The sequence below is a fragment of the Parasteatoda tepidariorum genome, chromosome 10 (genome assembly GCF_982258835.1).
Source record: "Parasteatoda tepidariorum strain Cologne lab strain chromosome 10, Ptep-v5.0, whole genome shotgun sequence".
NCBI lineage: Eukaryota > Metazoa > Arthropoda > Arachnida > Araneae > Theridiidae > Parasteatoda > Parasteatoda tepidariorum.
In genome coordinates, this window is record NC_141764.1 from 11,090,814 (window position 1) to 11,112,161 (window position 21,348).

Consider the following 21,348-nt stretch of genomic DNA (forward strand, 5'->3'; position numbering starts at 1 on the left):
AACAATAGTAATGTAGATTTTTAATAAAGAAAACCTTTTCTAATTTCATATAAATTGGTTGAAATTTGGCACTATAGACATTTTTTAACTTTTTGAGGGAAAAAAAATCTTTTATATATCAGGTGCTTGAGGAATTGCTTGCATAACATTGCCTTTAATATACATATTAAAGATCCTTGAGAAAAAAAATTACACAAAAATTGATAGTTAAACAAAGTAAAATACAAAAGCATAATTCTCACAATTCACTATTAATAAAGGCTATTCTAAAAATATATATTAAAGGCAGTGTTAGTAGAATAGTTTGTATATTAAATTATTAGTTTAGTTTCTTAAAATGTGGGACCTAATATATGTATAGTAAAAGTATTTCATAACTATTAAATTTAAACAAGAGGTACTCAAAATGTTTGACCAGTAGAAAACGGTTTACATAATTGTGACATCCATTTGTTGAAGTTACGGTACTGGTTTAGTTAAAAATTGAAAAAAAGACAGTTTCACTGAAATCTATTAATAAACTTCTGAGGAATGTTAAAAAAAATTATGCTAAAATTTTCATTTATTTTTAATTGAAAATTCCAAGCTTTTTCTTAAATCTAAAAACAAAACATTGTGAGTACCTCATGTAATTTAACTGGAAAGAATAAATTTTTTAGAACATTTGTCAGCAAGTTCCTTAATGAGTTTACTTTAAGAAAAGAACTTACTGACAATAGAGAATTCATCATACTGTGATAAACTGTCTAGTCTTGTCATTTGATTTTTTTAAAAATATTTTATCATTATTCAATGTGCACTAGTTTTTTGTAAAAAAGCTTCAGAAAAAAAAAAGAAAGAAAAATCTGTTCAACAATTGATGTAATTAACATCTATTATTAAACTTTTATTTGAAAAAAAAATTACAGTCTATGTTATTTGTTTTGATACTTGTATGCTTTGCTTTTAATAAAATGATTGTTACTTCTTATAAACTCCTAGGTCTACTAAATCGAAATCTTTATCAGCAATGTTCAACATCAGTGCATTGGCATTCACATAAACTCTGTTCTGTGAAGCGGCAATCTAAAGTTAGAGGAAAGAAACGGAAACACTATTAGCAATAGTACATACATTACACTATTAATTAAAAGGAAAATTTTCCATTTAACTCGGACCCGTGGCAGAGTCGTGGCGATATTGCAGCAGAATGTTAGAGTTCTTGCAGAAAGATTTTTTTTGGGGGAAGTTACAAATTTTGGTTATTTTTTCTGCAAAAATTTTTATCTTTTCTTCAGAATTATATTCAAAAGTTGCCTTTTTTGTGCAACGGAGAGGGGGGGGGGAATTCTTGTGTTTTTTTCTATTCATTCAGATTTTCAGAGCTTTTCGTTTTAATATTTTTCATGCAGTAAATTATTATTGATTTCCACATATATTGATTTATACAATGCTATTTATTACAACAACCGAATCTCAAAATGAAAACAGGCATTTAGTAACTCTTTTCGCCATCCGATTTGCGTGATTTCGTAGTTTTTATTTCTTTTTACATTAGTTACTGCTACGGATTTCATGATTTTTTTTAAAAATTTGATGTGATTACAATGTGATTTACAAAATACGAAATAATCAGTGTGATATCCCCCTACAAATGCCTAAATATCGCCTATAATATTGGAATAAAAATATATTACATATTCTTAAAAAAATTATTTCATTTGATCCAAAAAGTTTTTTTTTGTTAAAGTTGACGCTACTTTGAATTAGTATTATACATATTTATTATTTTTAAAAGTAATTAGTATTAGAAAGGTATGTCGCAGAAACCCGGAGAAAATTCTGCCACAGGGGTAATATGATAGAAGATGGATATGATATACCACAATTCTCCATAAAACATGTTAACTTTGTGGATGTAAACAATCAAAATTGCACATAAAATTTTCAACAATTCACATTTTGCCAGTCTTAATTTGTTTAATTACTTTGTATAAGTAAACTACAAAATTATAGAGGGCAGAAATAAGCCTATTGCTGATAAATTTATTAGTTAGCTTAATTTTTCCCTATAACTAATAAATGACTGATTTCCTTTTATTTGTGTGTCATTACATTTGAATTTAAAATTATATTTAAACCATTAATATTTTAGAATTATATTGCTATCACTAAGTATGTTTGCTATGATTTATATAATGCAAAATTCTATGTAATACAGACTAAAGTTTTAAGACTTGCATTATAAAGATCTTATGTATAAAACTTTAGAAATACGTTTTCCAAATTATAAATTAAACTACTTTTTATTTTAAATATTTTAAAATGTCATTCTTTTTTGAACTGACGCTTGGTTTACCTCATGATTTAATATTATTTAAAACTTTAATTTCGTTTGACATTTATTATTTTTTTATTAAAACGGATATTTTAAATTTAAGAAAAATGAGAACACATTGGTCCACCATTATTTAGTGAAGAAAAAAAATTGTTAATCAGACTAAAAACATTTTTAGTAAACTATACAAAGAAATAAAGTTTTTGGAATAACAAAATTTCATGATAGAAGAATTGATTTCACTTTTTTAAAATATTACCAAACACTGATTCTACAAGACTTGGAAAAAAAAAAGAAAAAAAGAATGCTTAGCTTTTAAATTAAAAGCGGGTCTTAATTTATAACATACATAGAGGTAGCAGTAGAGTATTTAAAAATTTCAGACCACTTTTAAGTAAATTTTCCAAAAATGTTCCAAGGTTTTATGCAGCTAAAAACAGGTTGCACTATTATTCAAATGACTTGTAAATCTTAAAATACATATTCTGTATAATAAATTAATCAAATTGTTTAACATTATTAAGTAAGCCATATTTAAAGCAAATATAAGAATATTATTCACACCTACATATACTTAATCAAATACAAAAAACAAATTTTCTCAAATTTGATATTTTAACAATTTTGAAAAAAAAAAAAAAAAAAAAAAAAAGGCAATGACAATAACTTTTACCTTAATTACTTTATCTAAAAATTATTGCGTGTTATTAAATTTGATGTAAGAAATTAATGATTAAAGTTATAATAACAAGTAAGAAGTATTTATCTTTCAGTCTCATTAAAAACAAAAACTCTAGTTTTGAAGATGGTTATTTCTAACGCTAAATTTTTCAGTTCTACTATCCCAAGTTTCATCTATGTTGGTAACAAAAGTATCCAATTAGAATTTAATCTAGAGGACTGAAGTTCAGCCTTGACTCAGTTCTGCATGCCTAAACATTTTTTCCTAACTTTGTAGATTATCAACTTCTTCAGATATTAAATTATATACAACAGTCTCAATTTTTTGAGCCACAGTAGCATTTCTCAATTTTTCTGTTCCCTATTTCATTAGGCCCACACTTGTTAGATTATTTTTACTTATCTGCAAATAAAGATGCCTTTTCTAGTTTCTTTTCTTTGCCATTAGTTCATAGTCTGTTTTATATATATATTCTTCAAATATATTCCACGCACAATTTAAAAGGTTATATGGTACATTTAAAATCCCACCACAATTTCAAATGTCTTTCACTAATTTAGGAAATAAAATAGTTATTTTCATTGTGAATGAGCAACTTATTAAAAACCCTTTTTAGGATTCCTTTTTATAAAATCAAAATTGTTTATATAATTGCAATTAATTCTTTTAATTTTGAAGAAGAAACAGCTATCTCCATTAACCTGCATTTTTACAGATCCGAATCCAGAATCCAATCAAAAGGCTACTGTTTTAATTTCAGGCAATTTCTTTGATCACTCAAAGTCAATAATTTTATCAATTAATGGCTGTCAAATTAAGATTTTTTTTTATATGATTACAACAATTTTCTATTCATAAAAAATAAATAAAAAAGTAAATTTTTTTAAAAAAAAATTTTTTACTTTAACCCACTGGCGGTTAAGGAAATGGACAAAATTGGGAGAATGTTTCTCCCCTACACACAGTTCCCCTATCAGTTAACATGGGAAAACCAGTTTTGCTATGCAGAGAAACTGCAGGTAAAAATGCGACTTTTTACGTGCAGAACCGTCAGTGGGTTAATAACTACTTATTCAGATGAATTATAACGAAATGGTTAACTTACAGTTCTGGCAATGTTTTGAGCAGCTCTTAATTTCCTTAGTTTCAAATAACCTGGGTTCTTAGAAATTGCATCACCTAAGTGGTTTAAGTTAAGAGAAAAACAATATTTGCACAAATAATTATCACAAATTGGTGGACAGGATGAAATATTTAACATAAATTGGGTACGAATCAAGCATCTTTTTCATATAAATGCTTCAAACTATAATATAGATTACATGATGAAACAATGCTCAACACTAAACATACCAATACTTAATATATACCTATTTCAACCACAGCCAATCTAATGAACGGACTTTATGCTTCTTGATTGAGTGTATGAAATAATGGATGTTAGGAAGGAAATAAACTAAAAAAAAACTTTATTATAATTAAACAAAACTGTATGTTGCCAATTTTTATGCATTATAAACACAAAGAAGAAGAATTTTTAATTCCTTGCTCAACGCATTTTTTACATATACAGGGTGCTTCCATTGTACATTTTCTGCAAACATATTTCTTCAAACTATTATTATTTCTCTAATTCTTATAATTGTAAGAATTCTAATTCTTATGAATAATCTTATATCTTCTAAGAAATTGTTAGTTACAAATGATGTAAAGCCATACCCTCCAACTGCTACGGAATTTCCGAAGTTTCAGAAATCTTCTTTTCAGAGGGTAGCAAAATTAATGTCTTAATATTTAAAAAAAATTAATTTTAGCGTAACTTGTCCACTATTACTTATAAAAGTGCAGGCCATATGGCTAGATTCTTAAGTTCTGATAAAAGTTTTATGAGAGATCCATTTGCTTTAAAAATTTCTACTTTGGTTCGCTACCACTAGAAAGAATTATTTTCAAAATTCTCATAAGTTGGAGGGTATGTAAAGCTATCAAACAGTTAGATACAAATGAAGTAAAACTATCAAAATGACATTTAAACTAAATACCAAAACATTTAGTTTTTGCCACTTTTTCTGACACAAAAATGCCAATCTAAAATTTTAGGTACTTTCTTGAAATTTGAATTCACAGTTATTCTGATTGAACTCACTACGCAACAGTCTTTGCAGAAATGTGCAACTCATCGACTGCAATACGTTGAACACGCATTACACCATAATTTCTGATCCGATTACCTTATAAAGCAATAAATTGTTCTTGTAGAAATAGGTATACAACATGTATTATTCAAAACAAACAAAATACAAAAAAGATAATATTAGAATATTAACTTAATATTGTTAGAAAAAGTCATGAAGTCAAATGTGCAAAAATGATAAGATGATCAGCTAATTTCCAAGCAAAAGATCTTAAACGGTCATTCGACAGGTTATGGTGCATTTAGTGTTAAATGTAACATGATACAACTTTTATTTACAGAAGCCATCAGATTACTAAAGAGTGCATCATGATAGTCAATGGTTCAATGCAAGCATCCATCTTCTTGCACACATACAAACACACACACAATTGTATACAAAGATAAGTTAAGAGGACAGGCAAAACTGATGGCTATCCAAAATTATAAATATCTTTGTATTTCTTTTAATTTAGATTTGCGGTTACAATTCCACGATAATCTTTAATGAACATGGAACCAAGATTCACAAACCACAGACTGAACCATTGACTCATATTAGTTTCTTCATCATGTGGCAGTTATTAAAAAATTATTAACAATATGTGACGATGATTAAATAAAAATTAACAATATCATAGCCGTCAACATGAATAGGAAAAACTCCAGTAAATTTTACAAAATAATTTCATGATAATTGTTGCATATGTACTAAATATTCTACACATAGGGAAGAACTTGAAATTTTATGTTTACTCATAATTTTGAATAGTAATAGGCATTTAATTTACCAAAGATAATTCAGACTTTTTAATTAATTTTAAAAAGCGAGCTCTACATAAATAGAACAAAAAAAAGTTTTAAACTGATTTTTATAAATGAGGATCACTTCATAATGCTTTAGTAACACCTATTTAAATGCTCAAGCAAGCAATAATTTGAGTAAAAATCCATTAAGGATTTTTGTATTTTACTTTATGAAACTTACTCAATTTTGGGGGATTTTCTAAAATAAAAATAATAAAAACTAGAATTTTTATTAAACTAGTAGACCAGAAGAAACTTAAAATTCAGTAGAGTTGGCAGCCATGGTTATTGGCTAATAAATTGACTTAAAATAAATAATATATGAGAAAAATATAAATATTTTATGTCAAAAAAAAAAAAAACATTCTAAAATTAGTCATTTCAATTCAAGTTTTAAGCTGATTATTATGAATGAGGCTCGCTTCATCATGTATTTGTAATACTTATTTAAATATTCAGGCAAGCAATAATCTGCGTAAAAATTCTATCTCAATAGGGATTTTTTCAGAAAACTTACTCAATTTCAGGAAATTTTCTAAAATTTCACAAAAACCAGAAGAATTATTAAACCAGTAGACCAGGATAAAATTGGCAAAATCCAATAGAGTGGGCAGCCATGCAATTTCTTTTTTTCATTTGAAGTGTAGCATTCACATGATCAACGTACACACATCTTTGATAATATGAAAACTCTACACACACAATTGCAGAACCCCAATCAAAAATATAACTGAATTTTTTAACTCAATATGTATTAAAAAAAAAAGAAAGTGAACCATTTTTGATTCCTTTTCAATCCTGAACTTTATTTCTGATGAACCCAACCTCTATTCTTAAAAAAGAAATGCTTAATATATATAAGATCATATCTGTTACAATAACGTAAGAAAACCCCTATAACAGAAACCAAAATAACACACAATATCGAGTCTATTTAACAACTTCAAAAATCACAGATCATATTAGATATAAAGTACAGTAAGACCTCGATTATCCGAGCTAATTGGGACCGCTAGTACCTCGGATATCGGAAATCTCGGTTAATAGGAACCATGTATAAAAACCTTCTGTGCTTGCGAATTTAACTACTTTTAAAGTAAAAAACAATAGAACGTTTTTTAAATGATAAAAATAAACATATATGAACTTACGTTTCACAGCTAAAAAGACTTAAAAAGGAAATCAACTCTAGTAGTAAATTTTGAAAAGTAAAATGGAATTTTTTTAAACTATACTTAGTTAAATATCGAAAGACGCATTTTCAAAAATAACACAAATCAAGAAAATATTGTATTTTTAAAATTTACATGATTAAACTTACAAGTCACATGACCACTGTTAACAAAACATTCATGGATGTTATCTTCTCAGGGTGTAATATTTCATGGAAGTTGAGTGCTTTTGTGGGGAATAAGTGCCTGTAACACGGACAACGAACTAATATGTGTATAATTTCTTCCAAGCTCATTTTGGAGAGGAGAAAAAAAAATTTAGACTTAGTTATTGCCTCGGTTAATCGAGGTTCTACTGTAGTATTTAATTTATAACAGGACTGTGAGAAGTGAGTAGTTATTTACCATGTGAACCTTCATTAATGAAAAGGTACCCCAACATAGAATAGAGTTAACATGTCTTATATACTAGAGAATTGGAATTATATTTTTTTAGTGGTAGATACACTACAAGACAATAAACTTACGATATTTTCTAGAATAGAATACTCACCAAACTTATGTTTATATATGTAAGAGAGTGTACGTGAGATATTAATACCGTGCTTCGCTTAAACATTTTGATATCATTTGACAATTTGGATGCACCTCTGTTTAACAGACTTCTCTTTACTCCCATCACTTAGAAAATTGTACACAGTAGAAAAAAATTCCATATTAACGGTTAAACTTTCAGGGATATGATTCAACTAAAACTTATTTAAATCTTAGAATTATTCAAAACTAACAATTAAAAACAATGAAGCCATCAGATTACTAAAGAGTGCATCATGTATGTCAATGGTTCAATGCAAGCATCCATCTTCTTGCACACATACAAACACACACACAATTGTATACAAAGATAAGTTAAGAGGACAGGCAAAACTGATGGCTATCCAAAATTATAAATATCTTTGCATTTCCTTTAATTTAGATTTGTGTTTACATCTCCATGATAATCTTTAATAAACATGGAACCAAGATTCACAAACCACAAATTGAACCATTGACTCATATTAGTTTCTTCATCATGTGGCAGTTATTAAATAAACATTTACAATATGTAACGATTATTAAATAAAAATTGTGTGAATGTGAGAAAAAACAAAGGTTTTAACAGCTTTTTAGGAAATGAGGGGGAATAGTGAGTTTGCCCATAACAAATTTGGCAATTCCGTAGAGAATATTTCTACTCGAGAAACGATAGATAAACAAACACCAATATAAGCTAATAAAAAAGTGCAATTTCTAAACCTTAATTAAAACCAGGTGACAACAAAGCCTGATGATTAATTATAAAATTGTATGAATATGAATCACATGCATGATTTTAAAATCTTGTGAATAAGTCCAGCAATATTTGATTTTAAATTGAGAGAATAGGAACTCCGATATGTGGCTTTTAAATCACATGAATAATTTTTAGATTGCATAAATGCGAATCACAATGCATAATTTTTAAATAGCATGAATATGAACCCCAATGTTTAATTTTTAAATAGTGTATAAATACGAAAATCGATGTTTAAAATTACAACCAAAAAAACGAATCATGACATTGGATTTTAAACTCTAGAGAATATGAATCGCCACATAGGATATTAAAAACGAGGGAACACAAATTGCGATATTGGATTTTTAAATCTCGTAAATAAGAATCGCGTGTACAATATTTAAATTGCGTGAATAAGAATCGCAAAGCGAAATTTTGAAATCAGGCGAATACGAAAATTGATGTTCAAATCGTGTGAATAAAGAATCGAGAAGAAAGCAGCAACATTTTAATTACGAAAATACGAGCTATCTGGAGAGCGGGTAAAAATGCGGAAAATTTTATTTTCTGCATGTAAAAGTGGAGAAAATAACCAAAATAAGTAAAAATGCGATAGGTGTGGCAGCTACGTAGTTTGAATTTTAAAAAAAAGCAGAATATTTATTAAAAAAAACTTAAACTTTTAGAAAATCAGTTCTTTTGATCAAAAGATTGAAATTCGAGAGACAAAAGCGGAATAATCTCATCCCAGTTAACAACTTTCGATTTATCTCCAATACCTTTCTTTATTGCAAGAAAATTAGATTACATCGAGTCAGCTCATCTCAACCGCAGTCTTCCCTGCTTTCTTGTTCCAGTGGGTTTAAGCAATATCTTTTTTTACTGTACCGTCATAAATCATTTGAATCTCGTTGGTCATTCAATTCATTTTTATGCATTTAATAATATTGGGTTGTTTATAAACCTAGCACAGATCAAAGTTAAATATCCACCTCCGGTTATTCTTTTTCATTTTAAAAAAGCAATGGTAAAAATTCAACATTAAAAAAAAAAAAATTCAGGTAGTCTCCATTTTACATTCATGCATAAAAAATGATGAATTTAAATGCATTTGGATCTCAATCTCATGCATTCTTGAACCAGTTCTGAACAAGGCGTTTGGTAAGATAAACAGAAGGTTGAAATACAGTAAAAATTGAAAAATTTTCCAAAAATACAGGATATTTGCATATTTTGAAATTGGTAAAGAGGTGTGTGCGAATTTGTAGCATAAACAATTTCATAAAGCGAGAAAAAGAAAAAATAAGAGTTTTTCGCACTGTAGTGAAAACACTGATAGAGCACAAATCATCATTACAAGACTAATGAACACATAAAAGGATATCATTTTAGCGACTTCAGCTTCACCTTCGGCTTGCACAATCTTTTGTTGCCTCTCTTGCTTGGCTTGTTCAACAACAAAAGCTGCTCTTTGAGCTTCTTGTTGAGCTACCTATGAAATTGGAAAAAAAAAGGTTAATTTAAACCTAAGTTAAGTAGATGAAACTCTTTAAAGAAAAAAAAAATTTTCAAAATCTTAAAGGATTTTTTAAAGAGTTTGTAACTGTAAGAGTTACTTAGTTAATGGCACTTATTTTTAAACTATTTCATGTATCATTTAAATAAGATAAAACTAAAAGGTAACATTTAGAAAAATACACGAAATGAACACAAAAGCAGTTTTTTAAATGCTTTATGCAAAGGAGCCCAGCACATACATGCCAACTTCAACCCATTGCAATGGGAGATGTTCCATTTAATATTTAAAATGGTACTAGTAAATTTTACAATATATAAACTTCTGATTTAATTTTGTTTTAAGAATGATAAAAACTATCACTATATATAATCAGTTTGAACAAATATGTAAGACAACAATTAAGCAAAATTAAAAATATTTCAGAATCCTTTTCAAATTTTCTTACTTTAATTACTTTTTTCATTATTTTAATTAGAATCTTTTAGATAAATTTATTCTGTTTATTGTGCTGCCATCTGTCCATAGTATAAAGAAACATTTAGAATGAAAAGAAAATTTAGTTGAATTAAAAGTTCATCAATAACCAATTTAATAGAAATCATTGGAACTTTAAAAGGAGGTAATGGCTAAAGAATTTTTCAATCATCACATAATGAGAATAATTCATATTACGCTGAATAATAAGAATGTTAAAATGAAGTATAAACAAATAAAACTAAGATTATCTAAACAAGATAATCAATACGTGGTTGGTGAAAATGATAAGGTTGGTGAAATAACTTTATATTATCAGAGCTGCCAACATGGATTAGAAAAAATCCATTAGATTATATGAAATATTATAAATTTCATGATAATTGTTGCATAATGTACTAAATATTTTACTCATAGGATTTTTAACATCAACAAAATAGAAAAACTGCAATGTTTTTCTGTTATGATTGACATTAAACATACTTGAAATGCATTACGTGTACTCATAATTTCAAATATTAATAGGCATTTAATTCATCAAAGACAATTTAAAAAATTGTTTTAATTAATTTAAAAAGAGAGTTGTGAACAAAAATAAACTGAACATTTTAGAACAAAAAAAGGTTTAAATTGATTTTGATAAATGAGTGTCGCTTTATTATATATTAGTAATACTTATTTAAATATTCACGTAAGCAGGCAATAATGTACTAAAATTCGATTTCAAAAGGGATTTTTTGAATTTTAATTAAACCAGTAGAGCAAGAGAAACTGGTAAAATCCAGTAGTCTACTGGAAAATCCAGTTCAGTTGGCAGCTATGTATTATATTTAACAGAACTCATAAAATAAACACCATAAAACAAAAATCTGCCTTGAAAAAACATGCTTTGCAAATAATAAATACTAGAATACATAATATATACTACCTTTTTTTTTATATAATATATACAAAGGTGCATAAAATGTAAAAAAGGTTACATTTTATCTACAAAAGCATTTTACAGACATTACACAAAGATTCTGCAAATAATTTTAAAATGAATCTGTACATTTCTTACTTATTCGGAGAAAGTAGATTGATTAAAAAGAAAAGCAAAGAGATTCTCCTTTGCTTTTCTTTTTAATCAATCTACTCTTTCATTATTACATTGTATTACAGGCAAATTTGCATCTAATATCTCGAAAAATAGGCTGAGAAAAGCAACAAATAAACTCTACTCATTCAAACTATTCTTTTAATCATTGTAAAACAATTGTAAAGGTTACTTATCAGGGGTTTGTCCAGCATATATTTACTACCGTTTAAGGTACCTTTACAAATTCAACTTTAGGAAAAACAACTTTAGGCAGTTTCACAAAACACTTTTAATAAAGCAAGTTCTCATGCAAACCCCAGTCTTGTTGCAACCTAGAGAAAACAGGAACTCTTTTGCTAGATGTCTTTTACAAAAAGGTAGCATAAACCTAACCGGTCGCTCACACCCTATCAGAGCGGGGGGGAAATTTCTCCTTTTTTTTAATACCTAGCTAAAATTAAACAAAGTCTCCCTCTGTAAATTTTACAGGAAGTCGAAATTCGAAAATTATCTTAAACACTATTGTAAATTTATTATAACAGACCTTTATTTTTTAAGAGAATAATTTTTTTACTCTGTACTGTTAAGTACATGTTTTTATTAAATCCAAGTTGAAATTTAACTTTTTTGGAATTTTAAAATTGGGTGCAATTTAAAGCCCACAATTTCACAATTATCTTTTTTATATGAGGAAAAATACACAGAAATTTACCTGTCATAAATGATTTTTATTTGAAGTGACAATTTTTGAAAAATATTTTTTTACTTTACAAAATTTTTGTGCTGATTCTTAATTTTCACAAAATAGGTACCTCTCAAAAGAAACCAGACAGACCCCTGCTTAGGGTTTCCTTTATTTCGCCCAGTGCCCTGGATGAAGTTTTACCCAGAAAAAATTTCAACCTGAAAGTCAATTAACAAAAGTTATTAAAATTACTTGTTTAGCTTCAACAGCAGCTGTATATTCTTTTCCAAAACTAAGTTCAGTAATAGAAACATCATCCAGAATAAGGCTGAAATCTCTGGCTCGCTCTATCAATTCTTTTCTAACTAGTAGGGAGACTTGTTGACGTTGTGTAATCAGCTGTGAGGCATTAAACTTTGCAACAACACTTTTCAAAACCTGTAAAATGTATTGAGGTGATATGTCAATGTATTTGAAGTGATAGAAGACTGCAAGAACTAATAAATAATTTTACCATAACACATGCTTGATAGAAGAAAAAAAGAAAAAAATTCAGGATATTTTCTTGGAACAGTATACATAAATTAATTTTAAAAAAAAAGCAAACTAAAGAAGAAAAAAAAGTAAGATTTTCTCTAAGCATATCAAAGGCAAATTCTATTACAAAAGAAAATAAACATAGTATTTTTAATTTCAGAATTACTTTTAGGTGAGAAAGTCTTAACAATTTACAGTATATATTTATCAATATTGAATTCTTAATAACTTTAAATCAATACATCAAAATTGTGATACTTCGGCTGCATTAAAAAAATATTAAAGATCAATTAGTTAATATTTTATCATATTAATATATAATTAAAATTATTAATTGTATTTAAGATTTCTATAATCACACAATTTTAATGAATGATTGATTATTTTTAAATTCAGATAAAAGAGATGAATGAATAATTGTTAAACTACTTAACTCTACTAGAGAGTTTGGGTAACACTTCCTGCTAATATTCTTTTCCTGTTAATTTATTAGTGGGAGATTTTCTATTTATTCCATTATTAACATGAATGCCAAACTATGTGAACATAATTATCAATTAACATAGATATCAATTAAATATTAAGAACCGGTACACATTAAGCAGAAAGTATCTTTAAAAAAATAGTTATTAATTTTTTTAAAGATACTTACTAGTAAATATTATAAGTGAATTAGAGCTCTACTACACTAAAAGCATACCTCTCAACCCTTCCGTATTTTATGGAAGTTTAATTTTTTAAATTTAGTGTGGTGGCAAAATTCATAGAATCACATTTTATTTTACATTAAACAAATGTGGTTTAAAATGATCTTAACTACCCCAACATATATATAGTAGGCTTGCTAGTTCTTCAAGTGTTTTTAAGTGTTGGCTACAATTTACTGAGACACCACATAAGCAAAGTTGGCACATTCTGAGCAAATGCCAATGCCATCTAGGTATGTTTTTTGTAACCAGAGTATAGAGAAAGAATGAGTAAAGTCAGTGTCACTACGATCGAGCTGTTTACTATCACAGGGTTTGACAGTATATCTCAAATTAGTGTTCATAATAATTTCATGATACAAGAAGAAATGAATCCTTACTTCATTACAAATAGAAGGCAAAACACGTTCATCATAATCTGTACCCAACATTCGATAAATATGGGGGAGATTAGCGCTGTCAGGTCGAGCTAAAACTCTCAAGGAAATGTTAACCATCTGAAGATCTAACAAAAATACAAACATAAATATCTTTATTACGAAATTCAAATGTGAGATGTACAAAATTCATTACACAAATATGTTCCGAAAAAGCATGGGAATCATGATTTTTTTTTTTTAAAGAAATCGGATTTTTTAAAATTTAAACTGGATTTCTTATTACTCAAATATACTGTAAGAACATTGATTTATAATTAAAAAATTTTAATAATGCTTAATCAAAATTTAAATTAATATTAAAACTATATTATAACAATATTTTCGAAGCTCTAACTACCGAAAACAATTTTTCATTATGATGCATAGCTTTGAAGGCATAGCAACCATTTTGAAAGAAATGGATGATTGAAATTTAAAGACAAGAGAATTTAAAGAATACTTTAGCTATTAAAAAAAAGATTCAATAAGCAAACCATAATTTTAAATTAATATAGTGATTTCTTTTTTCTCTATCGTGATTTTTAAAACAAAGTTTAGTTTCTTTAAGAAGATTTTTGCATAGGATGTCGATCTATTTTGACTTTATCAAAAAAGTAAGGGTGAAAGGTAATGAAAGCACTTCCAACAATCTTTAGGAAATGCCGATTCTATATTCCTCTCAGGAGAGTAGAATTGCTCTTGACAGTTGTTGCATTAATACAGCATGATTCTGCAAATGAGGTAAGGGGGAAATTTACACACACCAGGGGAAAGTTTTTTTGTCAAATTAAAAAAAATTTTTAATAGCAAAAAGAAGTACCACTCTTCAAATTATATATAAGTTATTAATATTTCATTACATTTTGATCATTATTCTACTTTTGATAACTATGTGATTCTCTAAAAATATTTTGAAAAAGTTGTAGAAAAAATAAAAGACTACTTTTGTGAGATTTAAAGAAGAAAAAAAAATCTGGGGAATTATTAAGCTCTGAGAATTTCCTATACTCATGAAAAAGTAATCCTCCTTCGCTGTGCTGCTCACTCATGCTTTACATAGACTGTAAGCCACTTAAATATGTCAACAGGCAATGCTCTTTTCAGGGTATCTGCTACATTTTAGATTTTCAAATCCATGACTAATTCCAAGAATTCTTCATGACTTACTGAAATTATTATCTCCGACAAAAACACAACAATAAATTTAATATAATTCTCCTTATCTGCTCTAGCACACAGCATCAACCTTTAACCACTGAATATCATTGCTAGTCACTCTCAAAGTCCTGTGGCAGAATCGCGGGCAACACGGCGACATTGTCGCAGAACACAATTGAGTTCTTGAAATAAAGCAAAAGGATTTTATTTTTGGGAAGTTAAAAAATTTTGGTTTTCTTTTCTGCAGAATGTAAGTTTTTTTTTCCTTCTCTTTTTTTTTTCCTGCAGAATTATACTCTTAAGATACTTTTCTTGTTCATCAGTAGAGAAAGAAATGCTCCTGATTTTTCTGTTCTCATTTGGCATTAAAAAAATTTCGCCTACGGCTGGCTACCTTCAGATAGAATTTTAAACCCATAAAATGACAAAATAAAAATTCTGAAATCAGGGAAGTTTAAAATATAACTCACTCTACAAATTATGTTCCTTCGTTCATTTTTTGAAAAAACAATATAATTTTTAAAGAAAAAAATAAAAACATTTTATATTTTAACGTATATAATAAAATGTGACAGTGAGAGGGGATTTTGTTACTAATTCAGATATTTGAAACACTGGGAAGATAAATTCCATTTTAAAAATTAGAATTTTTGGCGACCTATAACTTTCCATGATTTATTGTTAAAAAACAGTTAAAATCATGATATTTGTATATCATGATTTCGTTCAATACCGAAATCCATGACTTTCCAGGTGTGCAGATACCCTTTCTTTTTCAATAAGATGAGGTTCCACAAATGTGGTAGACATGAAAATGCTGGACAGTATTTGATATTACATTGGTTGCCTTAACTTTTCCATAAACCATAAACAGTGTATTCACTACAGAGCAAGAACGCGAGAATCTTCCTTTTTTTCTTCTTTTCTCTCGCAAATTTCACGCATTTTGGAAAATGTTTCGTCCTTTGCCAGAATCACCTTGATCTTTCATTATTTCAACATTAGTTTGCTGGCAGATGTAGAGGATGGGAAAGTGTATGTGCAATGCTGCAAATTTACTTAGTGATTCCGAATAGTTCAGCATCTGTTGAAGGTCTTTTAGCACCCAAAACCGAATTAAGACAAAACACTGTAACAACAGATTGACTGATAAGCATTTGAGCAACCTAATGAGAATATCTGATGAAAAAGTAGATATAGCACATTTTCCATGTGATGATGCAGCAAAAATATTCAATGCTTTAACAAATAGAAGATGCTAAATATTATAATTAAAGAAAAAAAAAAATTCAGAGTCTATTTGTGCTTTTTTAATTTTTAGAAATCTCACTAAACTTTTTGAAATCTCACCCTGTTTACGAGGAAGGGTGAGAAATTCTCTCATTTTTTTCTGTAATGAAAACACTGATAAACCAGATATAATTACTGGTTGAAAATTGTACAGTAAAATTTTCAACTAGGTATCTTTTTGAAATAGAACACCAGTTAACTTTTAGAAAATAATAATCATACTAAAATCACAATAAGAAAGTTTGAAACAATATAAAAAGACATACCTTTACTACCAGTTGGAGATGAGATCTTTCTAGGCTTGGCCCTGATATCATAGATAATAGGATATTGAAACCAAGGTATCCTATGAAAATAATACAAAGAGTAAAACTAAGTGTTGACAAGATTTTAAGGTTTAACCAGGGTATCTGCTACATTTTAAATTTTCAAATCCATAACACTTCATGACTAATTCCAAAAAATTCTCATGACATAACGAAGTTACTATTTTCTCCGATAAAAACACAATAAATTTAAAAATGCATTATGCAAAGCAAAACTTTTATACTCTGCATTTTAATATTTATTGATTTCAAATTTAAAAAAAAGAGTAAAGAAAGAGTTGAAGCAATAAAATAGCTGAAAAAAATAAGAGTAATTTTTTTTTCCTTTTCTTTTCTGCAGAATTAGATCCTGAAGATACTTTTCTTGTTCATCAGAAAGGAAAGAAATATTTGTGAATTTTCAGTTCTCAATTAGGAATAAAAAAAAATTCACAAATGACTGGTTTGCTTCAGTAAGAATTTTATATTGATAAGATAAAAAAATAAATAATAAATAAAAAAAAATTCTGAAATTACAGAAGTTTAAAAGATAATATCCTCTAGAAATGATGTTCTTTCTTTCATTTTTTGAAAGAACACAATAAAAACATTTTATATTTTAATAAAATATGACTGTGGGTAGGTTTTTTGTTACAAATTCAGACATTCTGAACATGAAATTAAGGGGATGGCTAAATTACATTTTAAATATTAGATTTTTTGACACTAAATCAAATTTTGACACAAAATTTTAAAACATAGTTAAAATCATGACATTTCAGGACAAATTTTGTTCAATACCAAAATCCATGACTTTCCAGGTGGGCAGATATCATGTTTAACACAAATATTAATACATAAATAAAATACACCTGAGAAAATTTGAATATATGCTTTAACAAATGTACTAACCAGACCAAGATGAAATTTTTTTATGAATTGAATTTAAAAATAACATCAAATTCATTATGTTTAGTGCGGGGAAAAAAGCATCACTCAGAATAACCTTTGTTCTAATGATCTTCCAGACTAAGTGTCAATCTTAATAGTTTCTGGAGGTGACTTCATTTATGCTAATTAATTAGTCCTAACTATTAAATTATGAAATCGGAAAAAAATGCACTTTCCCTGAAAAAACATTCTTATTTAAATTTAGATTCCTGACCCTCAAAATAGGTAGACAAAATTTCGAAAAAATTGGATCAGCACATAGATTTTTAAAATGAAGTAGAAGAAATTAGCATCCAAGCAAAATTTTTAACTTTTGTTTACAAACATTGCAGTTTGTGATTGTGAAAAGATGTAATTGGTTAGCTAGGCAGAGAAAAAATTACTCAACCATTTTATTGGACGGAAATGAGAAAATGTTCAGAAAAAAAATTATGAAACATAAATCTATTGTTATAAAAATATGACCAAATAAATTTTTGAGAACTTTATATAATAGAAAAGATACTAAAATGTTTTGTTAAAAGAAAAAGATGCTCATGAAGTATCAGAAAGAATTTGAAACAAAAAAGGTGGGGATATTTCCACATTGTGATCTACCATGCCAACTACAATCGCCAAGGCAGCAGATTTTTATAAGGATAATTTAATAATAATAAAAAAACATGTAAAGGTTGAAGCTAACAGTTGTACTCTTTGGGTTGATCCCTTTTTGTAATGTTTTTTCTTAGATTCTCGCCGGTCGCTGTCAAGACTTAGTGATTATTCTGCCACAGATTACAATATGGAAATCTTCCCTAAATGGCTGCGGGCCAGGTTGCGAGTTTAAAAAAAAAAATTTCGGCACTTTGGCAATTGTAGTTTGCACAACAGATCACACTATGAAAAAAAACCCACCCCGTCGACTAATATGCAAAAAAACATTTGCTTATGAACAGGTGCAAAGATCCTAACCCCTTCTCATCCCAACACATTCTCAACCTTTCATAAACCCTATGATCTCCAACAGTTATTCAATTCATCTAGCAATCACGGGCGAGTTTCACGCAGCAATCTTGGGGAGATTTCCGTATCCTGATCTGTGGCAGAATAATCACCAAGTCTTGGCAACTTCTTGGCAGCTGTCTGCGAGAAACTATTAAAAAAAACGTCACAGAAAATGACCAACTCGTAGCCACATGGGCAAACATCTACAATGCTTTTTTTTCTTAATTTACAAGTTTAAAATCTATTTGGCACCTTGGAAACTGTAGTTGGCGCTAACAGATCACAATACAGAAATATCCCCTTTTCACAGCACTCTTATTTAAATTAATAGGGCTATAAGTGTTTAAACTCACCTGAAATGAAGGCCTTCTTTGTATATGTCATTTTTCACACCTCCAATTCGGCTAAATATAATGGCTCTGTGACCACCATCAACTAAAAGGCAATTTAGAAATATTAGAAGCAAATATCAGTCATTCCTTTTAAATCATATAGGGTAAAATCAGAATTATGGCCAAATGTCCACCTTTAAGCAGAGGGCTAGATAAACCGACTATGTCAACCTTCATCTATCACAAGGTACCTCAAAATAGAATCAAGTTAACATGTCTTATATATTAGTGAATTGGTATTTAATATTTATAGTGGTAGTTATGCCACATTACTCCCCTTCCAGAACTTTATCTGTGATAGAATTCGATGAATAGATACCACTAGTTAATTCAAGCTGTTTATTTAGTTATATCAATTTTGCTCATTATATTTTCTCTTCATTTTTTGTTTATAGCATTTCTCTCACTATTATTTATTTTTCTTCATAGCATTTCGCTCATTATGTATTTTGTTGTTTAATTTTTTTTAGAGTATTTCGCTTATTACTTTTTCTTCTTTATTTTTGCTTATTGACCTGGAGATTTTATTTACTTCATCGGATTTTTTTCTTAGAGCTGTATACTTTTAAGTAAATCAACTGTTTAATGTGGATTATCCATCAATATAGGCAAGTTCTTATCACGTCTGCGGGTCACCATTGAAGGGATTAAATCTTAGACTATATTAACCTTCATCTATCAAAAGGTACCTCATGATAGAATCAAGTTACCATGTCTTATATAACAACTAGTGAATTGGTTTTCAATACTTATAGAGGTAGTTATGCCTCACAATAACATAGTTGGTCGAACAAATTTCAAACTATTTAAATACTTACTCATATTAATTTATTGATAGAAATGCAATATAGTTAAAAGTAGATTGCAAAAATTTTGAAACAATACCAGAGATACATTTCCATCTTTAGGAAGCCGTCGATTAAGTCGTTAAAGCAGTTACTAAGCACAACCTTTTTATATGACTGCTATAAATCATAAATAAAAATAAATATTAAAAGTATGCTAAATTACTCGAACCTACATGAGATATATCAAGTTCTGAGCGATGCTGTATCAAGCAATAAGAAAAAATTGTGTTCCAGCAAATAATAAAAATAACAGTGATGTATAGAAACTAACATAACTTTGGTATCAAATGTCACAAATTGATACTTAATGCCACAATACTTAAATTTTCGATAAATACCGTACTTACCGGTGTAAACAGACTGAGAAGCCCCATAAGCTAAACCTCCAGCAGCTATTAGAAGTTTTAAGCCAGTCGCAATTCCCCCACCGCTGCCTTTTGGTATGCGACTAGCAAAATCTTTCCACTGCGACATTTTATAGATATTTTTAATATTATTTACACCAATAAATTTTAAAAACTAATTTCTTATGTAATTACTCAGTTAAGATTTCAGGAGCATGTACAATGAGTCACAGTCACAGCTAAAGTATGAAAACAAAATTTTATCACTTAGGAATCATTCTTACTGCAGACAGTTTACGCATTTCCAATCGTAGCCGAGGATGAGATGTTGTTGCTGTTAATTTACGTCCATGGATCCTATTCTAAACTCCATGTTTACGTCGCACTAGAGCAGCACAATAGGCTATTGGCGGTGGTCTAGGAAACATCCCGGAGGATGATCCGAAGGCATACTATCACAATTTTGATCCTCTGTGAAAAAGATGGCGCCCCCGCTTCGGTAGCCCGACGACCTGCGCGCGAAGTCGAGCACTTTACGGTAGCACAGTTTAACGAGGACCAATACCGCACACCCTCGGTCCCTACGCAGACTGATTCAAGTGGTCACCCACCCGCACACTGACCGCAGCCAGTGATGCTTGACTTCAGTGATTTGCCGGGAACCGTGTCTTAGCGATCAGTCCGAGGATGAGTAAGACCCTGATTATGAGCAATATATTTAACCAGAAAAAACTCGTCAATCAGGTACTCCTTTTCCTTTGATGATGATCAGAGTTGTGGAAAATCCGCAAACATACCATCACAATTTTGATTCTCTGCAGATTCTTTTAATAGCGTCGCACTAGAACAACTGAATGGGCTATTGGCAATGGTCTGAAGATGATCCGGAGATAACATACACACGCCGTATTAGGTAGGACACATTCACACACCATCCAACCGACGATGGTAATTTTGTCCTGAATCAGACCATGATTAATCTCCGATCCAGTACCCCAAGGTTATGAGAGTTTGGAGGATTTTGTGACCCCGACAGATTTTCCATGCACCAGTAACCATTTTGCACGCAGATAGTCTTCGGCCGGTGGGGATCGAACTCACGACCTATCGGACATGGACCCAACAGTCTACCAGCTTGGCTATCCCCCCTTGATATAGAGGGAAAACCGTATAAGGCTAAGTACAGGTGGT

General features: G+C 29.1%; 1 protein-coding gene across 2 annotated transcripts; it reads right to left on the reverse strand.

Moving 5' to 3' along the window:
• Positions 1-856: 856 nt before the first annotated feature.
• Positions 857-20,611, reverse strand: Phb2 (prohibitin 2). Of its 2 annotated transcripts, none has more exons than XM_071184561.2 (8): positions 20,161-20,611; positions 18,927-19,008; positions 16,600-16,679; positions 13,847-13,971; positions 12,475-12,660; positions 9,839-9,958; positions 4,105-4,178; positions 857-1,065 (listed from the first exon to the last, which is right to left on the reverse strand). In XM_071184561.2, exons 1-7 carry the CDS (start codon positions 20,285-20,287, stop codon positions 4,146-4,148), a joined length of 753 nt encoding a protein of 250 aa, XP_071040662.2. In that variant the 5' UTR covers positions 20,288-20,611; the 3' UTR covers positions 857-1,065; positions 4,105-4,145. The 2 variants fall into 2 exon arrangements, with proteins under 2 accessions (XP_071040662.2, XP_042902266.1); XM_043046332.3 differs by having other exon boundaries at positions 4,105-4,182; positions 9,851-9,958; positions 20,161-20,400.
• Positions 20,612-21,348: the final 737 nt, after the last annotated feature.

What these genes read in the sequence shown, in the direction of transcription:
- Phb2 (XM_043046332.3), bottom strand. Translation starts at nt 20,287, where the DNA reads ATGTCGCAGTGGAAAGATTTTGCTAGTCGCATACCAAAAGGCAGCGGT. An exon ending in AAAGAAGGCCTTCATTTCAG is followed by an intron (nt 16,680 to 18,926) that starts GTGAGTTTAAAC and finishes TTATTTTCATAG; the next exon opens with GATACCTTGGTTTCAATATC. An exon ending in AAGCTGAAGTCGCTAAAATG is followed by an intron (nt 4,183 to 9,850) that starts ATATCCTTTTAT and finishes AACTTAAACCAC; the next exon opens with TTAGGTGATGCAATTTCTAA.